Raw genomic sequence first — 19,710 nt, 5'->3', positions numbered from 1 at the left:
GCAGTCGCACGCGCAGCGGAGAGTGCCGGCTGGGTTTGGGTCTTCCCAGCCTCTCCGGTCTCTCGTGCTGGAGCGCAGGGGTGGGGGGCTCAGGTGGTGGCTGTCCAAATGAGGCCAGGCTGCTGGCTGTCCTCAATCCAAAGTGACAGCTTCATCAGCAGTCGATTCACAGGGTCCTGCACCTGGCCTATCGGGTCCTTCCTCCCCCCCCCCCCCCCCCCGCCTCCACCCTCCAGGGAGAGTGCCCGGGGTAAGTACAGCTGTGAGACTACGCGTCCACGCACACACGCAAACGCGGAGAGACTGGAGTATGTCGGGGTGTACCGGATGATTCATCAACGTACTCTCATGTAGAACCACATGCGCGCTACGAAACGCTAACGTTGACGGACCAACGCTGACGCGATAGTGCAAGGAACACAAAAACACACAGAGACTTCAGAAGAACGGAGTGTGGTTGGAACAAAGTGCTGTATCAAGAAACTGGGTCTAACATGAACAAACAAGAACAGGTGTGAATGGAGAGAGACAAAGAGAGAGAAAGACAGAGAGAGAGAGAGCAAGAGAGAGGGAGAGGAAGAGAGAGACAGTGAGGGTTTGGATGTGGAAGAGGCGTGCTATCTATACGCACACAGCTTTGAGCCCTGTAGTGCCTGGTCTGTGGAGCAGGCTGAGAGAAAGCATGTAGGCACATTGCAAGCATATTGTCCATTTTAATTACACAGCAGTCTTAGAAGTCTGTCTCAGCAACTCGCGCAGCTCACTGCTCTACCTGCAGGGAATGTGAGCGAGAGAGAGAGAGAGAGAGAGAGAGAGAGAGAGAGAGAGAGAGAGAGAGAGAGAGAGAGAGAGAGGGAGAGGGAGAGAGAGAGGATGAGACTGGGGTGGGAGGGAGAGGAGAAAGGGGAAGGTGTATAAAAGAGGTTAGGGCATATAACCTGTCTTATTGTGCTTCTTTCAACTTGCGCAGTGAGCCATTTGGCTGCACTTGTAAACTCCCTGGGTATACTTGATTACCTTGTCATTCTATTAAAGTGTATTTTGCTCTCCAAAGGGAGAGCGAGAGAGAGAGAGTTCAGTAAAAGGCGCTCCATTCAGGAGAGGAGAATGCAGAGAGGAGAATGACATTATTATTATAGAAGAGCTCTCATGTCTGTGTAGCTACGTCACGTCTCTTGTGAATACGGCATTCATTCCGCCCATTCTATGCGTTCACGTGCTCAGCCGTGAACCGCTATCCAACCCCGACCTTCCCTCCGGCCCACAGCACCAAACGCGAGACTCTTGTCCTCGCGTATCTGTTTTTTGGTCGTCTTTTCCCCTCTTTCTTTCAATGTCCCAACAGGGTCCCAGCTGTTCTGCGTCCTTTCCATAGGTCTCAGGGGACACCAGAGAGATTCAGGACGCAGGCTAGGCTAGTACCCGGAATCTGTGCTCCACATGGCAATCCACAGATTAGCAGCATCAGTCGCAGTGGGACAAACTCAGTCCCACAAGCTGTTATCAAAGCAACATTCTGGAGAATGGAATTCAAATCACAGTGACAGCCTGGATGTTTAAAGGGCATGTTTGCACCAAAACAGCTGTGAATTGGTTGCTGGCTGATAATTATTTGCTGGCAAATGGCAAACATCTATTAATTAGCCATTTTATAATAGGCCATCAGTCAATATAACTTTTTCAGTAAACCTTATAGGTTGAGACTCTAAGAGTGGGTTAAAACATTCATAATAAAATTCAAGCATGACTTTTCTCTTGCAGAGATTAATTAACGCATTACCCATCAATAGCAAATGAATCAATCAAGGAGGTAGAGGTTTTGCACGCGGCTAATCATTAGCTTTCTACAAGCTTTTGATTACAAATGAACAAATCAAGTGCAGTCAAGTGGGGGTAGTGGTTAACGGGACCACTGCTGCGACAATCTCCGTTTCTTTTGTTAACGCAGCGCCGTGGCGAAGACCGCCCCTTCGTGGTTAAAAACGGAAACTGCGTGTCCGAGAGTGGATTCTTTATTTTCTTATTGGACATCTGTCGGCCAATGGTAACATGCGTTACCATGACGTATTCTACGAAAAATGGCGGCCCTCTGTAGTGAGTTTGGCGATTTAGTGCAAATCAAGAAACAACTGATATCTGTAATATCGCTTTGTAAAGAAAGAGGACTGGTACATAGCGTGAAATGGTAAGATACGTCCTTGATATGTATCTATGTGGGCTGGTGGGAGAAACAGATTTGTTGGTAATCTTAACTAGCTCGTTGGGCTAGCTTTTTAGCAGGCGGAATGACAGTAGTACCTGCTACCACTAGTTAAGGTTTTCAAATGTAATGTAACTTTTGTTGTTGTAACTTTTTGTTAATGTGACATTTTAGTAATGTATTTTGTGTAGCAACCATTAGTGTGGAGCGATTGTGTATGATTAAATACGATCACTAGCGAGGCCAGTCAATCGTTGTGACAGCATATCAGTTCATTCTCTTAACGTGTTAAAACCACGAATTTCTCCTGTGTTTTTTAGGGCATCAGAGCTAGCATTTGCCTTGGAGCCGCTGCCCAAAAACGAATTACCTCCACCAGCACCTTTCACCGAGGTTTGTTGACCACCACCACTCACCATATAACGCCGTCTACAGATAAACCTGGTTGATGTATTCTGAAACTGTAAACAGTGTCGCTATCAACATTTCAGTCTCTCCTTTTCCCTTTAACCCTTCCCCTTTAACCCTTCTCCTTTCTTCTGCCCTTAAACTCTCCCTGAATCAGGAGGATGCTCAGGACTTAGATGCTCTTGGTTTAGCCAAGTCCTACTTTGACCTGAAGGAGTATGACCGCGCTGCTTACTTCCTACGAGGCTGCCGCAGCCAGAAAGCCTACTTCCTATTCATGTATTCCCGCTACCTGGTGAGAATGCGCTGACAAAAATATACAATTGAAGTATGTTGTTGGATAGTGTTTTAGTAAGACGTCACGCGTTCCTTGTGATTAAGTTCTATAATACATTTACGCATTTAGCAGACGCTTTTTAATAACGTCAGAACTGTGCACTCCGTAACTATCTGCTGCAGTTTTGTCACTCTGGATAAAAGCGTCTGCTAAAAGGAAGGAATGTAACTGATTTCACAAACTATTTGAACGAGACAGAAAAAAAGGGGTTTGGACTAATCCACTTATCTCCGTTCAAAAGCTAGCCCTGCCAAACCTTCAATTCAAACGTTGATAACATTTCATTTTCAGCAAACGCTTATCATGTCTCCCCTTGTTTTTGTGTTTCCTCCCAGTCAGGAGAGAAGAAGAAGGACGATGAGACTGTAGACAGCCTCGGTGAGGAACTCAACTGTTAACCTCTACTTTCATCTGAACTCTGACAGCTAGACTATGAACTCCACCCAGTGTCAGCCTTCCTTTGTGTCATGGACATGATGTTAATGGACGTGATGTTGATGGACGTGATGTGGATGGATGTGATGTTGATGGACGTGATGTTGATGGACGTGATGTTGATGGACGTGATGTTGATGGACGTGATGTGGATGGACGTGATGTTGATGGACGTGATGTTGATGGACGTGATGTGGATGGACGTGATGTTGATGGACGTGATGTTGATGGACGTGATGTGGATGGACGTGATGTGGATGGACGTGATGTTGATGGACGTGATCTTGTCCACTTGCTGCAGGGCCTCTGGAGAAGGGGCAGGTGAGGAACGAGGCTTTGCGTGAGCTGAGGGTGGAGCTGAGCAAGAAGCACAGCGCTGGGGAGCTGGACGGCTTCGCTCTCTACCTGTGAGGAGTCTCGCCTCACACACACACACACCTCACACACACACCCCTCACACACCCCTCACACACCCCTCACACACACCTCACACACACCTCACACTACTGAGTTACACCTCTGAAGTCACACACAAGCCAACTTACATTCCTCATAGACCTATCAGAACACAGTATGGATTACTGAAGGAACATGTATGAAGAACAATAAGACAGAATACACAAACGGATAACAAGGCAATAGCCGATCGACGGATTGTGACTGGCATAAGACACAGGGGAAAGTCGACTTTCTCCCTCCCTCTTCACGCTAGCTTGTAGCCGCGCATCTCACACCTGGACGTGCTTGTGTTCCCGTGAGCGCGCAGGTACGGGGTGGTGCTGAGGAAGCTGGACCTGCTGAAAGAGGCGGTGGATGTGTTTGTGGAGGCCACCCACGCTCTGCCTCTACACTGGGGCGCATGGCTGGAGCTCTGTAACCTCGTCACCAACATAGAAATGGTGAGAAACCGCTCACAAAGCCCACTACTCCTCGTCATCCAGGGCAAGCAGTTTCGCCCTCCTCCGCCGTCAACCTCTCTCCCACCCCCTCCCTCCCTCCCAGCGCTCAACATATTATAAAAAATACGGCTCTGGAAAAAAACCAAACTGCACCTTTCTCTTTCCGTCTTGAAAAAAACTTGATAAGAACAATTTTGAGTGAGGAACTGTTCCCCACTCAAAACTGTCCTTCTCAAGTTTTTAAACAAAGAAAGAAAAGGTGCATTGGTGTCTTATTTCTGCTGTATATGGGGGGTCAGATGGCTGAACGGTTAGGGAATCGGGCTATTAATCTGAAGGTTGCCGGTTTGATTCCCGGCAAAATGACTTTTTGTCCTTGGGCAAGGCACTTCACCCTACTTGCCTCGGGGAGAATGTCCCTGTACTTACTGTAAGTCGCTCTGGATAAGAATGCTGCTAAATGACCAAATGTAATGCATTTGTATATGTATATAAAATGGACATGTATATCCCCCCTTCGTGGCTGGATGTTTTATCTGGTCCCTGCTGTCCGCTCTACAGCTCAAGTCGCTGTCTCTGCCGGACTGCTGGATCCGAGACTTCTTCCTGGCCCACATGTACACAGAGCTGCAGATGATCAAGGAGGCCCTGCAGAAGTACCAGAGTCTCATCGAGGCAGGCTTCTCCAAGAGCACCTACATCATCTCCCAGATCGCTGTGGCCTACCACAACATCCGAGGTTTGAAAGAACTCTGTCCTTCTTTGCCCTTGTCTATCCAGCCAGAAGCATTAGGTGGTAACTACGGTTTTATTTGATTGTACGCCGTTGTCTTATGAATCGAAATATGTTACCTGAAGGAGCAGTTACGTTTGACGTCGTTCCCTGTGGTATTGCCGTTTTATTATGTTTAGTGTGTAATTATTGAGTTTAAATATGTAGAGGTTGTGTTGATTGATTGGAAGTGTCCTTCACAGATATCGACCAGGCCCTGGCTCTGTTTAATGAGCTGAGGGAACAGGATCCTTTCCGCATCGAGAACATGGACACCTTCTCCAACTTGCTCTATGTCAGGGTGAGACTTCTCTTGTTGCCCAGAAAGTCCGTTTTTTTATTTATTTTTTCATTTTCTCTGTGTTCTGGGGCCAGAACAGAGAAAATGAAAAAAGAGCATCGTTTTTCAGCAGACGACGGCAAGGATGCCGGCCAAAGTTTTAGATAGTCGAAGAGGGAGAAAAATGATGACGCCCCATTTACACACACTTCGTCTCCCTTCCTATGTTAGTCTTTGGATGGATTCAAAAGTCTGATTCTGAAGACGAGAGACAGAACATCGATGCTCTCCCCTACGTCCCCCTTCTCTCACAATCTTCTTTTCTCTCCAGTTCTCCTCCATGTTTCTACTCTCTCTCCCATCTGCTTCCTGTTTCTCCTCTGTCACTTCCTGCATCTGCAGTCGCCGATAAAATGGCTGCCTCTGTGTGTGTGTCCTCTTGTTCCCCAGAGCATGAAGCCGGAGCTGAGCTATTTAGCACACAACTTGGTGGAGATAGACAAGTACAGAGTGGAGACCTGTTGCGTTATCGGTAAGGACGCGCCGCCGACCTTGAAACCTTTCTACGGACCCCAAAGTCTCTCATTTGAGAATTTGTTGACAGGGGCAGTGCACATGAACGAACATGACTGTAAATGTGCCCGATTTAGCCAACAGGGCTCATTTTCCATCTGTAGACCCTTGACAGAATGTTAAAAAAAGTCACCCTCAAAAACAAACAAAGCACCTACTGTCCGGTTCCGGAAGCTTCCCTTTATGCTGTTCTGCGACCGTATCCAACCCGTGGTTATGTTCGTGAACGGGTGTGTGTGTCCTCCCTGTCTGGTTCCCAGGTAACTACTACAGCCTGCGCTCGCAGCACGAGAAGGCTGCTCTGTACTTCCAGAGAGCTCTGAAGCTGAACCCCCGCTGCCTGGGCGCCTGGACCCTGATGGGCCACGAGTACATGGAGATGAAGAACACCTCAGCTGCCATTCAGGCCTACAGGTAGGATTAGGACTAGGGGTTAGGATTAGGACTAGGGGTTAGGATTAGGGGTTAGGATTAGGACTAGGGGTTAGGATTAGGGGTTAGGATTAGGACTAGGGGTTAGGATTAGGACTAGGGGTTAGGATTAGGGGTTAGGATTAGGACTAGGGGTTAGGATTAGGGGTTAGGATTAGGACTAGGGGTTAGGATTAGGACTAGGGGTTAGGATTAGGACTAGGGGTTAGGATTAGGGGTTAGGATTAGGACTAGGGGTTAGGATTAGGACTAGGGGTTAGGACTAGGGGTTAGGATTAGGACTAGGGGTTAGGATTAGGGGTTAGGATTAGGACTAGGGGTTAGGATTAGGACTAGGGGTTAGGATTAGGGGTTAGGGGTTAGGATTAGGACTAGGGGTTAGGATTAGGGGTTAGGATTAGGACTAGGGGTTAGGATTAGGACTAGGGGTTAGGATTAGGGGTTAGGATTAGGACTAGGGGTTAGGATTAGGACTAGGGGTTAGGACTAGGGGTTAGGATTAGGACTAGGGGTTAGGATTAGGACTAGGGGTTAGGATTAGGACTAGGGGTTAGGATTAGGACTAGGGGTTAGGATTAGGACTAGGGGTTAGGATTAGGACTAGGGGTTAGGATTAGGACTAGGGGTTAGGGGTTAGGACTAAGGGTTAGGATTAGGACTAGGGATTAGGACTAGGGGAAAGGATAAGGGTTAGGATTAAAATTGTGGGATAGGATTAGGCCTGGGGACTGTACTGAGGGAAGGTGGTGGTTCGATACATTAACGTTGGATGAGTTTAGGTTTATGGACCTAACCTCAACAGATTTCTTTGAGTAACCCTCTGTGTGTTGATCAGACACGCCATCGAGGTGAACAAGAGGGACTACCGGGCCTGGTACGGCCTGGGTCAGACCTACGAGATCCTGAAGATGCCCTTCTACTGCCTCTACTACTACCGAAAGGCTCACCAGCTCAGGTAGGGGATGTGTGTGTGTGTGTGTGTGTGAGACTGTATTGAATGACTGTGTGTGACTGTCGGGGCAAGGTCAGTCATTCCCAAGTGCCTCCAGCGCGAGCTGTCGCCGTTTGGGCAGACGATACGGTTAGCACATCAGTGAAGCACACGTGTCTGTCACCAGGCCCAACGACTCGCGCATGCTGGTCGCTCTGGGGGAGAGCTACGAGAAACTGTCCCAGCAAATCGAGGCCAAGAAGGTGAGCGACGGCCCGGCCTCGACGACTCCTGCCTTTCTTTGTGAATCGCCAGGAGGCCTGTCCTCTGTGCTTTCGTTGGCCGTGATCGATTCGTGAGGTGATTTTGCGATGACTGTTTTGTATCCTGTCAGTGCTACTGGAGGGCGTACTCTGTTGGTGATGTGGAGAGAATGGCCCTACTCAAACTAGCCAAGTAAGTGCCCTTCATCCAGCTAGATTAGAAATTAGGTAAGTCAAGTTTATTTGTATAGCACCTCTCGCAGATACAAATCTGCTTCGCGACAAAATGCAATATAACACTACAAATTAAGAATACAGGAACATTTTCGATAGAAAACATGACAAACAACCATAAAAACCCCCTTGACTAACTAAAACTAAGCTGTGGTGGTTGTGGACGGTCAAGGCTCATGAGTTTCTCTTTAACGGGGTTCCGGAATGGTCTTATTCGCCGACAGGCTCCACGAACAGCTGAACGAGTCAGACGACGCCGCCCAATGCTACATCATATACATCCAGGACATCTTCTCCTGTGGGGTTAGTGTTGCACTGTGTGTGTTGGTGGTTTGGCGTGTGGACACTGACGATGTTGTGAGCGCGCGAGTGACTTTCCCCGTGTTCCCGCGCCACCAGGAGCAGCTGGAGCACGCGGAGGTTAGCACGGCGCTACGCTACCTGGGCCAGTTCTACTTCAAGAACAAGCTGTACGACGAGGCGTCGCTCTGCGCCCAGCGCTGCTGCGACTACAACGACGTAAGCGCCGCCCTTCAGCGAGGGAAGGGGGCGGGGCTTAGTCATGTTTACTGAGCTTTTCCCTGTGGAAAATATACTACATAGCCCTGGGGTCCACGGTCCCGTTATGTTCTAGATGTTTCCCTGCTTCAGGGCACCCGATTCAAATGAATGGGTTGTCATCGAGCTCTGTAGAAGGCCGATAACAACCCGTTCATTTGAATGATCGTTCAGCCTGACCTCGCACATGTATTAGTACTGTTAATGCTTCTAACACTGTTGCCGTGTGTGTGTGTGTGTGTGTGTGCAGGCTCGTGAGGAGGGCAAGGCCCTGCTGAGACAGATCTCCCAGGTCCGGGATCACACGGAGATGTCGCCCACCGAGCTGTTTGCCCCGCTCTCCAACAACAACACGCCCGTGAGGAGGGTGTCTCCCCTCAACCTGTCCTCCTTCACCCCCTGAAACACTCCCCCTCTCTCTCTCTCTCTCCGTCTCACCCCCCCCCACCCACCCAGCCGGCTGGCCTCTGCATCAGACGACAGCCCTCTCTCTCTCTCTCTCTCGCGGTCAGAACACACGGCGCCGACCGGATCCATCGAGCCCCGGATGTGTCGGGACATGTAAAGGATCGGAACGTCAGGTTTTTCGAAATGTCCCTGTAAATATGTTTTTTTTGGTTTCGTTTGTTTACGTGCGTGGTGGTGCGTGAGCGATGGCGTCATTGTGAAACAGAGTTGAATAAAGTAGCTTTTTATTGAAGAACGAGAACAGTAACTGTTGCATCACTCAGTCGTTGCAGAAAATACACTGGTCAAGACAGTAAAAGGTGTGTAAAAACAGACGTCAGAAAAAGTGTATACACAAATTAAGAAAAAAAAAAAGTACTGACCGTTGCAACGTTTCATCGAAAGACAAAGTTGCAAAGCCCTTGGCAGTAGGAGGTATTATGTGCAAAAGGAGACTGTTAGTGTGCATAATGCCTCATTCTAAACCCGTGAACAGACAGGTTCACGCACTTCAGACGCACTACACTGAAGGCAGCAATAATTTCATACTGTGGCCAACCATTGGAATCAGCAATCCTCATAGTCAAACATGCATAAAGTCAGGAAGCATAGTAGTACACCATAACACTTAAATACAGTGAAGGAAAAAAAATAGTGATAAAAAAAAAACTTTTTGTTGCTATATTGCTATTAAAAGCAAAATAATATACTGTACACTGGCTGTTTTGGTTAACTTGAGCATGATGGCTGTTGTCGTCAGGCCGGGTGCGATATCATTGGTTCCCCGGCTGCAACTCAGTACTTGCGATAGGACAGCTGGGGGCTTGGGGGCGGGGTGGCCTGCCGAGAGCGCAGCACCTGGGCGTAGGGCGTGGCCGTGTTGTCGCGGCCCGCCTTGCGCGCCGGCGTGCGAGCGGGGAACACCGACCGGAAGAAGGTGCGTTTCTCCGCGGGGGGCTGGTTCTCGCCGTTGGCTGGGGCGGCGGCGGCGCAGCCCCTCCTCTTACAGGAGCTGGGGGTGGCCGTCGGGGAGGTGGCGGAGGGGGGCTGCTGGAGCTGCAGCTGGGCCAGGCTCTCGGCCGTCCTCCTGAGCTCAGCCTTCACCAGCAGCAGGCTGTTCTGGAGGTCCACCAGGGCCTGGTCCTGGGGACGGGGACAGGGGCCAGCCAACGAGGTTAGAGGAGACCCACAGGAGAGAGAGAGAGAGAGAGAGGTGTGGAAGGAGCAAGCCAGTTAAAGTGGAGGGAGTGAGGAGAGGAAGTAGAGCGAGCCAGTTGAAGTGGAGGGAGTGAAGAGAGAGTTGGAAGTGGAAAGTAAAGCGGAACGAGGAGGAGTGGAGAGAGATTCGTCAGAAGGTCAGCTTGTCCGTGATCATTCACCTCCCACCCCCTTCAGTGCCAACCTGGTGCAACTGTTAAGATTCCCCGAGCAGTTATTTAAACCTGACCACGTGTTAGTTGAACAGGTGAGAAGTTAGTGAGAGGAGACAACAGAGAGGGGAGAGAGCAAATAAAGAGAGATATATCGTCCAGACTTAACACTACCACACTCTTAACCTAGAAAAAAAAACAAAAACAAAAAACAAACTTGTTTGCCTACTACAATGGATTGACATTCAATTACCAGAATGCCATTTGAACCCTGACTCAAACGAGACATTCCTGTTCTGGAAGCTTCCTCGCAATTCCTAAAGGAGGAGGCAGGTCAACTGCTCTTGAGGTGTGTGTGTGTGTGTGCACCTGTTTGGCGAGGGTGTCGTCTGCGCTAGCCAGCGTCTGACGCAGCCTCTCCCCTCCAGTGTTGCGGCAGCAGGCTCGCTCTCCTGACTGCAGGTCCTGGCCCAGCCTCTGCAGGTCTGCACGCAGCTGCCTCAGGTTCTGCATGACCGCACACACACACACGGTGTAAACGCAGTCGCTTTGCCGTGACCACCTGTCGACATGGAGGGGGGAGGGGGTCGAGAAAGACTCGAGGAACTCACCCGCTGTCCCTCCTCCAGTTTGCGGTCGGCGGCGCCCGGGGTTCCAGGCAGGGTGAGCTGCGCCTTGAGCTGTCTCAGTTCTGGGGGAGGAGAGGGAGGGGAAAGTGGGGAGAAGATGAGAGTTAGGAAGCCCCGCGGCCCAGGAATAAGGAGGCTCCAACACGCCTCCCTATATTCCAGAGATGAAAACTCCATCCCGTCTATCCTCCGAGTCCGCGGGCGCTGAAAGCTCGGATTTAACGCCGACCTGTCACCAAAACTGGCCGTTCATAGAAACTTTTGCGGCAAAACAACTTTTTTCCCCCCGCGTTCCTTCTCACCCTGAGTTTTAGTCAGCAACTCCTTCCGACACTCATCCAGCTCCGAGTTGGGCCGCCGCGTCTCCACGGTGACGGCCAGGCGCTGGGAGCGGCGGGGCCCCTCTCCGTCCAGCCCCAGGGGGGGGAACAGCGGGGGGGCGGGGGCCGGCGGGCGAAACTGGGAGCTGCGCCTGTCCTCCGGCAGCGCGGCGTTCAGAGACTTGATGATTTCGTCTCGCTCCTAGGGAGGGGGGGGGGGGGGGCGGGGAGGGATTTTAATACACCCCCTCTGGGGTACACCACACTGAGCTCGGGGCAAGATCGGATATATTCTTACAGGTCTCTCTCGGTCTCTCTCTCTCTCGGTCTCTCTCTCTCTCTCTCTCGGTCTCTCTCTCTCTCTGTCTCTCTCTCTCTCACTCTCACTCTCACTCTCACTCTCACCTCCAGCTCCTGGCTGTAGTACTTTTTCAGGTTCTTCTTCAGGTTGTTGATCTTGTCCTCGAACCGCTCCTCCATCAGCGTTCTCTCTGTCTCCAGGGTCTCGCTGGAAACACACACACACACACGCCATCAAGTCACACAACTATCCACCGCAGAAATGTGTCCATTTTGTTGCCTAAAACAAGCACGACCGGGTGTGAAAGTGACCTCATTTAGAGACAGGCAGACCCTAGGACAGTCATTTCAAAACAAATGTTTTGCCAGCACAAGTGTCCTTGATCACCGGAGGTGCGTGGAGCGGCTCCTACTTCACGGGCGCAGTGCGAGAGTGCGCCGGCCAAGAGAGAGAGGGAGAGAGAGAGAGGGACAGGGAGAGAGGGACAGGGAGAGAGGGACAGAGAGAGAGAAGGCCGCCGGAGTACCTGAAGTCGTTCTCCATGCGGGTGATGACCTCCATCATCTCGGAGACCACGTGCTCTCTGACGCTGGCCTCCAGGGCCTCCTTCTCCTCCCGCTGGCGCTGCACCTCGCCCTTCAGGACGTCTATGGCCCGCAGGAGAGCCTGGAGAGAGACACACACTCACCTCAGTCACCTAGGCCTTACTAGGAGACATTGGATGTTCATACACACACACTGCAAACATAATAATAGACTAGAAAAATAACTAAACTATTTCATTTCTTTATTTTTCTAGTCTATTTTTTTTTTTTTTTTGCTGTGTGACAAGTAGACCAAGACTTAAAATTCTCACACATATGTATGCGAGAGAATTTCAAGTGTACGAGAGAGAGAGAATTTGAAGTCGAGGTCTACTTTTCCAAGCCGTACCTCGGAGTCGAACATGGTGATGTCGCCCTCCTCCGCGTCGCTCTCCTCCTCCTCCTCCTCCATCAGCGTGCTGTCGCTGGAGCCGGGCGCCGCCTGGCGGAGCAGTGACAGGATGTAGGCCACGCGCGTCTTGGTGGACGGGCCGTGGACCAGCTGGACACCCGCGGGCCAGAAGACATGAGAGAGAGAGGGGGGGAGAGAAAAGAGAGAGAAAGTAGAGAGAGGGGGAGAGAGAGAGAGAGCGAGGGAGAGAGAGCAAGAGAGATAGAGGGGGAGAGAGAGGGAGGGAAGTGTGAGAGAGATAAGGAGAGAGAGAGAGAGAGAGAGGGGGAAATGACACTGTGTTCAATGGAAGTCAACTTTTACAAGAACGAAAGGGGGGGGGGGGGGAGAAAAACGACGAAAAAACAACAACAAAAAAACACACTTACAGAAGAGGAGCTAGCCGAAAAGGGGGGGGGGGGGGGGAGAGAGAGGCGGCGTTACCTGCGTGGCGATGGCCGAGAACTTGAGAGCCTGCAAGGTCTCGTCGTAGGTGGAGGCACACGGGTTGATGTTGACCACCATGCTGGAGCGGCCGCGGCCGCAGAAGAAGCCCTGGAGGACCCGGGTCAGCTTGCTGTCCCTGAAGGGGACCACCTGAGGGCCCCGCGTCCTTTAGGAGAGACGGCTCATTTACACACATGTAGTCACCGAGCAGACGCTCTCATCCAGAGCGACTTACAGTGAGTACAGGGACATCCCCCCCCCCCCCCCCCCCCTTAGAGTAGGGTGACGTGCCTTGCCCAAGGACACGTAATTTGGCACGGCTGCGAACCGGCAACCTTGTGATTTAATAGCCCGATTCCCTAACCGCTCAGCCATCTGAACCCTCCATTTGGGGTGAAGAATTTAAAATCACATGACGCTGGCATTATAACGTGCCAGTGGCACAGACAGAATTACATTTTGGCGGGTTCCTGTCTTAAAATATTAAGGGTCTACTAAAATAAAGAAAGACATAAAAATAAAAAAAGGATCCCTTAACCATAATTCTTTTTATTGGAAGCAATCTGAAATCTGGGGGCCCCAGACATGGCTGTGTTACCCCCACCCCCACCCCCCTCGGCCCCGCTATTGCTACGTCCCTCGTCAGGACTGTTCCGTGTGTGTTTGTGTTCGTGTGAATGCGTGCGCGTGCACCTGTTGTGCAGCTGGTTGTGACGGAGTGCGGCGATGCAGCGCCCCAGCGTGTGCAGGGAGGTGTTGATGTTGTTGGCCTCCTTCATGCGCTCGCCGTTGCGCTGCTCCTTACAGCGCTCGGAGCCCGCCAGGTCGCACACCGACAGCCTGCGGGGGGGGGGGGGGGGGCGGGGTCAAGTTAAGACACACACAGCGACAGAACCCAGCTAAACTGCTACGACATACAGTAGGTACACCCAACAGACAAGCTCATTGTTATTATCGTCCAAACGCTTGAATGCAAACAATAGCTAACACGGTTCCAGCAGGAACACGTCAACATGTGGATGCAGGCGGAGGACAGACGTACTCGCTGATCCGTGTGGCCTGGCCCCGGCCGCCCTCCGGAAGGACGTGCAGCAGGCGGACGGAGAAGATGCTGTGGCTGAAGAGGTGGATCATGGGAAGTGGAGTTAGTATGGTGGAAGGTGTAGCCTGATTACTGATGAGTATTTAAAATCAGCACTAAAACAACAGGAAGCCATTCAGTTGTAACAGTCATTGTTGCCGTTAGAAAAGGGGGTGTACCTGCGGCTGGAGTTGTGGTTCAGATGGGTACTGGCAAAGCTCTGGTTTTTGCGGCCGGCACCCAGGACCCTCCAGGCCTCATCAGCACTACTCACCTGGATCCAGGTCAGATCTGAGGAGAACACCCACACAAAAGGTCAACGTCCAATGAGGCTTTTCAGGACAATGTACTGGCTTCTACAACCTGCCCAAGCAATACATATCAGTTGATGAGCTGGCTTATGCTTAAAAACAAGTAAACACAAGTATAAAGCTGCCAGTGAAGTAAGAACATTTCCCTTGATCAAAATCCCTTCAAATAATGACTCATTCACTTAAATTAAGTCACCGGATAAGCCATTTACAATGAAACAAGTCCAACTAGATTTCTAATCTAAAACTCCAGATCAGGGTTCTCCAACCCTGGTCCTCGAGGGGCCCGCATGACACCCATTGGATGTCTCCCTGCTCCAGCACGCCCGTTTGAAATGAACGGTCATGACCCGGCTTCCACAGAGCTTGATAACGACCCATTCATTTGAATCAGGCGTGCTGGAGCAGGGGAACATCTCAAACATGCAGGACAACGGGCCCCTCGAGGGACCAGGGTTGGAGAACCCTCCTCCAGATGACCCCCCCCCCCCCCCCCCCCCCGGGTGTCCAGCCTCGTCGGTGTGTCCGGCGCCCCGGGGGCCTGGTTCGTACCCTTGACGTAGGGGTTGCCGTGCTTGTCGTCGCTGAGGCGCAGGGTGGCCCTCTTCCTGAGCTGCTGAGAGGGCGGGGCCTCCAGGAGGTCGTACAGGAACTCGTTGTAGATCTCGTAGAAGGACACCCAGACGGAGAAGAGCGCGTCCTCCTCCAGGTCCTCCCCGCCGCTGTGAGACAGGCTGCCCGGGTCCAGGCACACGCTGTCAGCCTCTGCAGGGGGAGGGAGGAGAGAGAAAGCAAGAGCCAAAGAGATGGGAGAACAAAAAATAACAAATAAGAGAGACAGAGAAAAAAAAAAAAAATGAAAATCCAAACGTGCGGGTGTATGGATACACTTGTGCCAACGATGTGGTCAATAAAATCAACGACAAAAAAACCAAAAAAAACACTACATTTGATCTCTAGACTCTAATCATCTCACACAGATAAAGTACAGATCTAGTCACTAGTCAGGTGTCTGGTGGGAGAGGCAGACTGGTTTTTAAAAAAAACACAACCCCTCATTGCCGGGCAGTCGCAGCAAGACCGCACCCCCCCCCTCGTACCTTCCATCTGGGAGGCGATGTGGCTGGCCGTGGACAGACCTCCGACACCGCTGTCCCACGTGGAGCTGCTCCCCCCGCCGCCCCTCAACCGGGAACACTCCTCCTGGCGCCGGCAGAGACGGGACACAAGGTCGGTCAGGAGCAGAAGGAGAGTGAGTGCGTGTGTCGTTGCCATTGACGATTTCATAAACCAATCAAACGATGAGGAAATGCATTTCGCCTTCCCTTGTTGATCATTTAGTTCAGAAACGAAAGAAGTTCACACATTGCACATGTTCATCGAAATTGCTCGCGTTGGAAAACGTGATTGAGATTAGCGATGACGTTGTGGAGAGAGCAAAACCAGTGAGAAGGCGTGGCCTGTGTGGCCCCCAGTGTTCAGTTCTCCCTCCACCTCACCTCTCTCAGCAGGGAGTCCTTGCGGCGCTCCTCCACCCGCACCTCCCCTGGGGCCAGCTGCCTCACCTCCTGGGAGAGGACGGGCTTCAGGTCCATGGGCGCGTACAGCCGGCCCTGCAGCTTCCTGAACACGGACACCAGCGCCCGGGGCAGCAGGCCCGCCTCGCGGCCCACCCCTGAAAAGGAACCAGGCTCGCGACGTCAGCGCCGGACCAACGACGTATACATTTACATTTTAGGGAACTTACAGTAAGTACAGGGACATTCTACCCCCGAGGCAGGTAGGGTAAAGTGCCTTGCCCAAGGACAAAGTAATTTTACACTGCCGGGAATCGAACCAACAACCTTCTGATTAATAGCCCGATTCCCTAACCACTCAGCCATCTGACCCCGACAATACATGAATTAACCGATTTGTTTAAACAAATTTGTGTGTACTGACAGATGCCAATGAGTGGATGTACTTTAGGGTTGTGTTGACACCTAATACATTGCAGTATTCTAAATATGGAATATTCTGTGGTACTATTACACCATAATAACAAACAATAGTAGTATTAGTATATATGTATGATTATAAGGGAAATACAACCTAGTAATGGATAGAGTTGAGGATGGTTACAGGGCTCTGGTGGTAAACTCTCACCCTGGATGGTGTAGGTCTTCCCAGAGTTAGTGACTCCGTAGGTGAAGAGAAGTCGGTTCTCTCCATGTAGAACATCCCTCACCATCTCCTTCATGGTGCTGTCGTAGAAGTCCTGCTGGCTTGTCTCTGGTCCAGAAATCTACAAACCAGACACACAGAGACTGAGATTAGGCTCAAATTAGCATGGCATGCTACGGTATGCATGTATGTATGTATGTATGTATATATATATATTACCAACATTAGTAAGCTTCAGTTTGTGTGTAAATGTGCGCCCTTTCCCATGTGAAAGAGGGACACGTGTGTGTGTGTGTGTGTGTGTGTGTGTGTGTGTGTGTGTGTGTGTGTGTGTGTGTGGTACCTGTGTGAAGGTGAACTTGTGGATGCTCTGGGTGATTCCCCTTTCTGCGCTCTTCATGTTCTGAGAGTCCTTGGGGGCTTTGAGGATCACCGTGTCGCCGCTTTGAACGTGTACGCAACCCTGGGAAACGCAGGGGGGACAGGTTGGCGCGCTGCGTTCACAAGCGCTTTTGCGTGGCGAAATGGGCCAACTATTGGAGCGGCGCTCACCTGGTCCTCTTCCCTTTCCTTCTCCCCGTCAGTCAGTGGCCGGACGCGTAGGTAAACATTGACTTTCTCCTCGCTGTTTCCTTGTCGATGCACTCCAGTCTTCACCACTGGTTTCTGTGGACAGGAAGACACCATGTTAAGAGTGTACCTTGGCTGTAGTCGAGCGTCGACAGGCTTTAGAAGCAGCATTCATTACAGAACACTTATTTCCCCCGGCGTCACTGATTAAATCGGCTGGCTACATACACGAATCAATAGCGGTGTTGTCTGAGAGAGTGAGGAATGAATGAGCGACAGCTTTTAGCATCCCCGTGCCGCTAGTCTAACTGTCAACCTAATGGCTGACCCACAAGGAAAACCCATTAGTCTTTGTAAGAAAATAAAAACACTTCTTGTGAAGGGCAAGTTTCCCCATGCTCTGACAGGCAAGGCAAGTGTGTGATTAATTCCAATCCTCCCTGAAGGCTTGTTCAAAAGAGCAACTCATTCCAATGATAGCCAGTTAAGACGAAGTATATTTATATTGCCATGCCAACATAGTTGTTAGGAACTTGTTTCAGTTTGCACACAACTGACACAACCAAGCAAAACAGAACAAGAGCAATCACCACATTACACAAGGAAAATCATTTTGTATAAAAAAAATGATTTAAGAAGTTGCAAGGACTATGCAAATAAATGAGAAAAATAGCCTTGCGGATATAAGATCAAATAATTTTTCTGACTGGTCTTGACAGTTTTTATATTTAAAGGAGGTTTTACATTTGAAGGCCAGGAGAAGTCGGGAGAATGATTAGAGTGCACAATTAAGTTAAATGCGTTTTTTCTTTTTTTATAGTCAGAGATTAAGATCATTATAAAAACACCTTTACTATCTTCAGTCTTGAGTTTGGTTTCTAGCTTACTTTTATAATTGGTTTGGGCGTTTATGACAGCCCTCTTAAATTTAAAAAGAAGTCATAACTAATTAAATGACACACACACACACGCAGGAACTGTTTGCCAAATAAATTATTGCTTTACATTTTTTCCATCCTGCTGTCCTTCCCCCAATGGCAGTCAGGAGCAGTAAGCAGCCATTTCAGCAACGCCCAGGGTTCAAATTCAAATACGTGCAAACCAGGAGAGCGATATGTTTTGCATGTTTTTTTTATAGCGGTGCTTTGCAGAGGTAACCGTTGCGAGTAGGAGTATATGCAAACTTCACGCAAAAAAAGTCCGAGAGATACCGCACCTGAGCACCAAACATGCTCCTTGCGGGAATCGAACTCACAACCTTCTGCGCATCAAGCACCTTCGTCCTGTTCCCAATCACCTCTAAAATGCATTGACAGTACTCATCGCTCCATGAATTTGGCCTACTGTTTATACTAAGTATAAAACAAAGGCTCCTTACTTTTATTTTTTTTACCTATACAGAAGATTGCGAGAGACAAAACTGCTTGTCAGTGACAAGTTGTCACCTGTCAAAACGAACCCTCGCTCATACAGAAAAATAATCATGTATAACGTGGTGCTATAATGTGGCTCTTACCTGTCGAGGTTCCAGCCCGGGGGAAATGATGGACAGCTCCGGTGGAGTGATCCCCTTGAATAGCGGACCTGCAAGTCCCCCCATATCTGCTGCCGTAGACTCGAGGACGGGCATGTCTTCGTCATCAGAAAAGGGTCCACTTGGAGACGCCAAATACGCCATAGCCAACGATCTGTTGGAACCCGTTTTGCACGTTCAGACAAACCAAGCTAACGCTATTACTATATGTCAAGCTTGCTTTAAAAATTGGAGCCATTTCTCACTCTCGCTTGTATAAGGGTTTACACAAGGCGACGTATAAATAGTGCATATAGAAAGTACAGCAGAAGGCCAAAGATCAGAAGTACAACGGTAGAGTAATGGAACAGTCTGTTGCAAAGTAACCATATCTCAGCTAACGAGGTGAACAAAAATAATATTTCCGTGTACTACAATAATATTACAGTGCAAGCAGGCTGTAACAAGCTTGCTAAACTTGATGACTTGCCAAGAAAACATTTAGCCAGATAGCATTAAGCTAGCTAGATTAGCTACCTGGACACACAGTGGAAACACCACCGGCGAATTGTAATAATCTCTCAAAGATAAAGGAACATAGCATAGCAAGCTCCTCTTTTATATAAACATTGCGCTAACCTTGTTTCGAGTTTGTGATCGTCGTGGAAACCCTGCTGGAATCGCAAGCTAGCTAAACACGACTTTGTATCAATACTCCTTGTTTGTATCTCTAACGTTTGGTAATTACTTACACACACGGGTTTCTTACAATTCAAACACCGCGCTTTACATACCCGAACCAATCGCTGTGTATAGTTTGCACGGGACTCAAAAAAGATATCCAATTGCGGAGCTCGTGGGCGTGACTCTTTCTTCTTCTTTGGCTTTAAATGGCAGATTGACACCAATGTTTCTGAGATGCATCATCGCCATCAACTGTTCGGGAGTATAAAGCCGGTGGAATCATTTGGAAATAAACCTAAATAACACAACGAATCAATACATAATAAAACAAACACCTACATCCTTACCCCCAATTAAAGCTCACATGCCAAGAATGTTTGGCTTACAGTTTAAAACTGTCCCCATATCACAAACTATCACCATACCACCATTGTCGATGGCCACCATTTGTGTCATTGTACGAGTCATCTAACTACTTAACATGTTTCGGTAACTTGACATCGCCAGACCAATTTTCAAATCGAGTACGCGTGTTCCAGAACATATACAACACGAACTCTTAAAATATTCCGGTTTC

At 49.7% G+C, this 19,710-nt stretch overlaps 2 protein-coding genes across 3 annotated transcripts; one reads left to right on the top strand and one right to left on the bottom strand.

Annotated features, from left to right (window-relative positions):
* Window positions 1-2,063: 2,063 nt before the first annotated feature.
* Window positions 2,064-9,031, top strand: cdc23 (CDC23 (cell division cycle 23, yeast, homolog)). The gene is made up of 16 exons (XM_084684425.1): window positions 2,064-2,185; window positions 2,521-2,593; window positions 2,766-2,903; window positions 3,281-3,323; window positions 3,682-3,787; window positions 4,147-4,279; window positions 4,841-5,018; window positions 5,255-5,352; window positions 5,782-5,863; window positions 6,165-6,318; window positions 7,172-7,291; window positions 7,455-7,530; window positions 7,662-7,723; window positions 7,989-8,067; window positions 8,164-8,283; window positions 8,573-9,031. The coding sequence occupies exons 1-16, from the start codon at window positions 2,079-2,081 to the stop codon at window positions 8,723-8,725; spliced, it is 1,722 nt and encodes a 573-aa protein (XP_084540551.1). The 5' UTR covers window positions 2,064-2,078; the 3' UTR covers window positions 8,726-9,031.
* Window positions 8,998-19,632, bottom strand: kif20a (kinesin family member 20A). Of its 2 annotated transcripts, none has more exons than XM_084684421.1 (19): window positions 19,244-19,632; window positions 18,453-18,624; window positions 16,919-17,032; window positions 16,710-16,829; window positions 16,349-16,487; window positions 15,703-15,878; window positions 15,304-15,406; window positions 14,756-14,968; window positions 14,072-14,183; window positions 13,854-13,928; window positions 13,505-13,651; window positions 12,809-12,977; window positions 12,323-12,475; window positions 11,916-12,055; window positions 11,494-11,596; window positions 11,071-11,290; window positions 10,751-10,830; window positions 10,509-10,646; window positions 8,998-9,912 (listed from the first exon to the last, which is right to left on the bottom strand). In XM_084684421.1, the coding sequence occupies exons 2-19, from the start codon at window positions 18,612-18,614 to the stop codon at window positions 9,565-9,567; spliced, it is 2,712 nt and encodes a 903-aa protein (XP_084540547.1). In that variant the 5' UTR covers window positions 18,615-18,624; window positions 19,244-19,632; the 3' UTR covers window positions 8,998-9,564. The 2 variants fall into 2 exon arrangements, with proteins under 2 accessions (XP_084540547.1, XP_084540546.1); XM_084684420.1 differs by lacking the exon at window positions 19,244-19,632 and adding an exon at window positions 19,089-19,223.
* Between the last annotated feature and the right edge of the window lie 78 nt (window positions 19,633-19,710).

Source organism: Hypomesus nipponensis, chromosome 20 (genome assembly GCF_054491055.1).
Source record: "Hypomesus nipponensis isolate SF chromosome 20, ASM5449105v1, whole genome shotgun sequence".
Taxonomy (NCBI): Eukaryota; Metazoa; Chordata; class Actinopteri; order Osmeriformes; family Osmeridae; genus Hypomesus; species Hypomesus nipponensis.
This window is presented reverse-complemented; position numbering and strand designations above follow the sequence as displayed.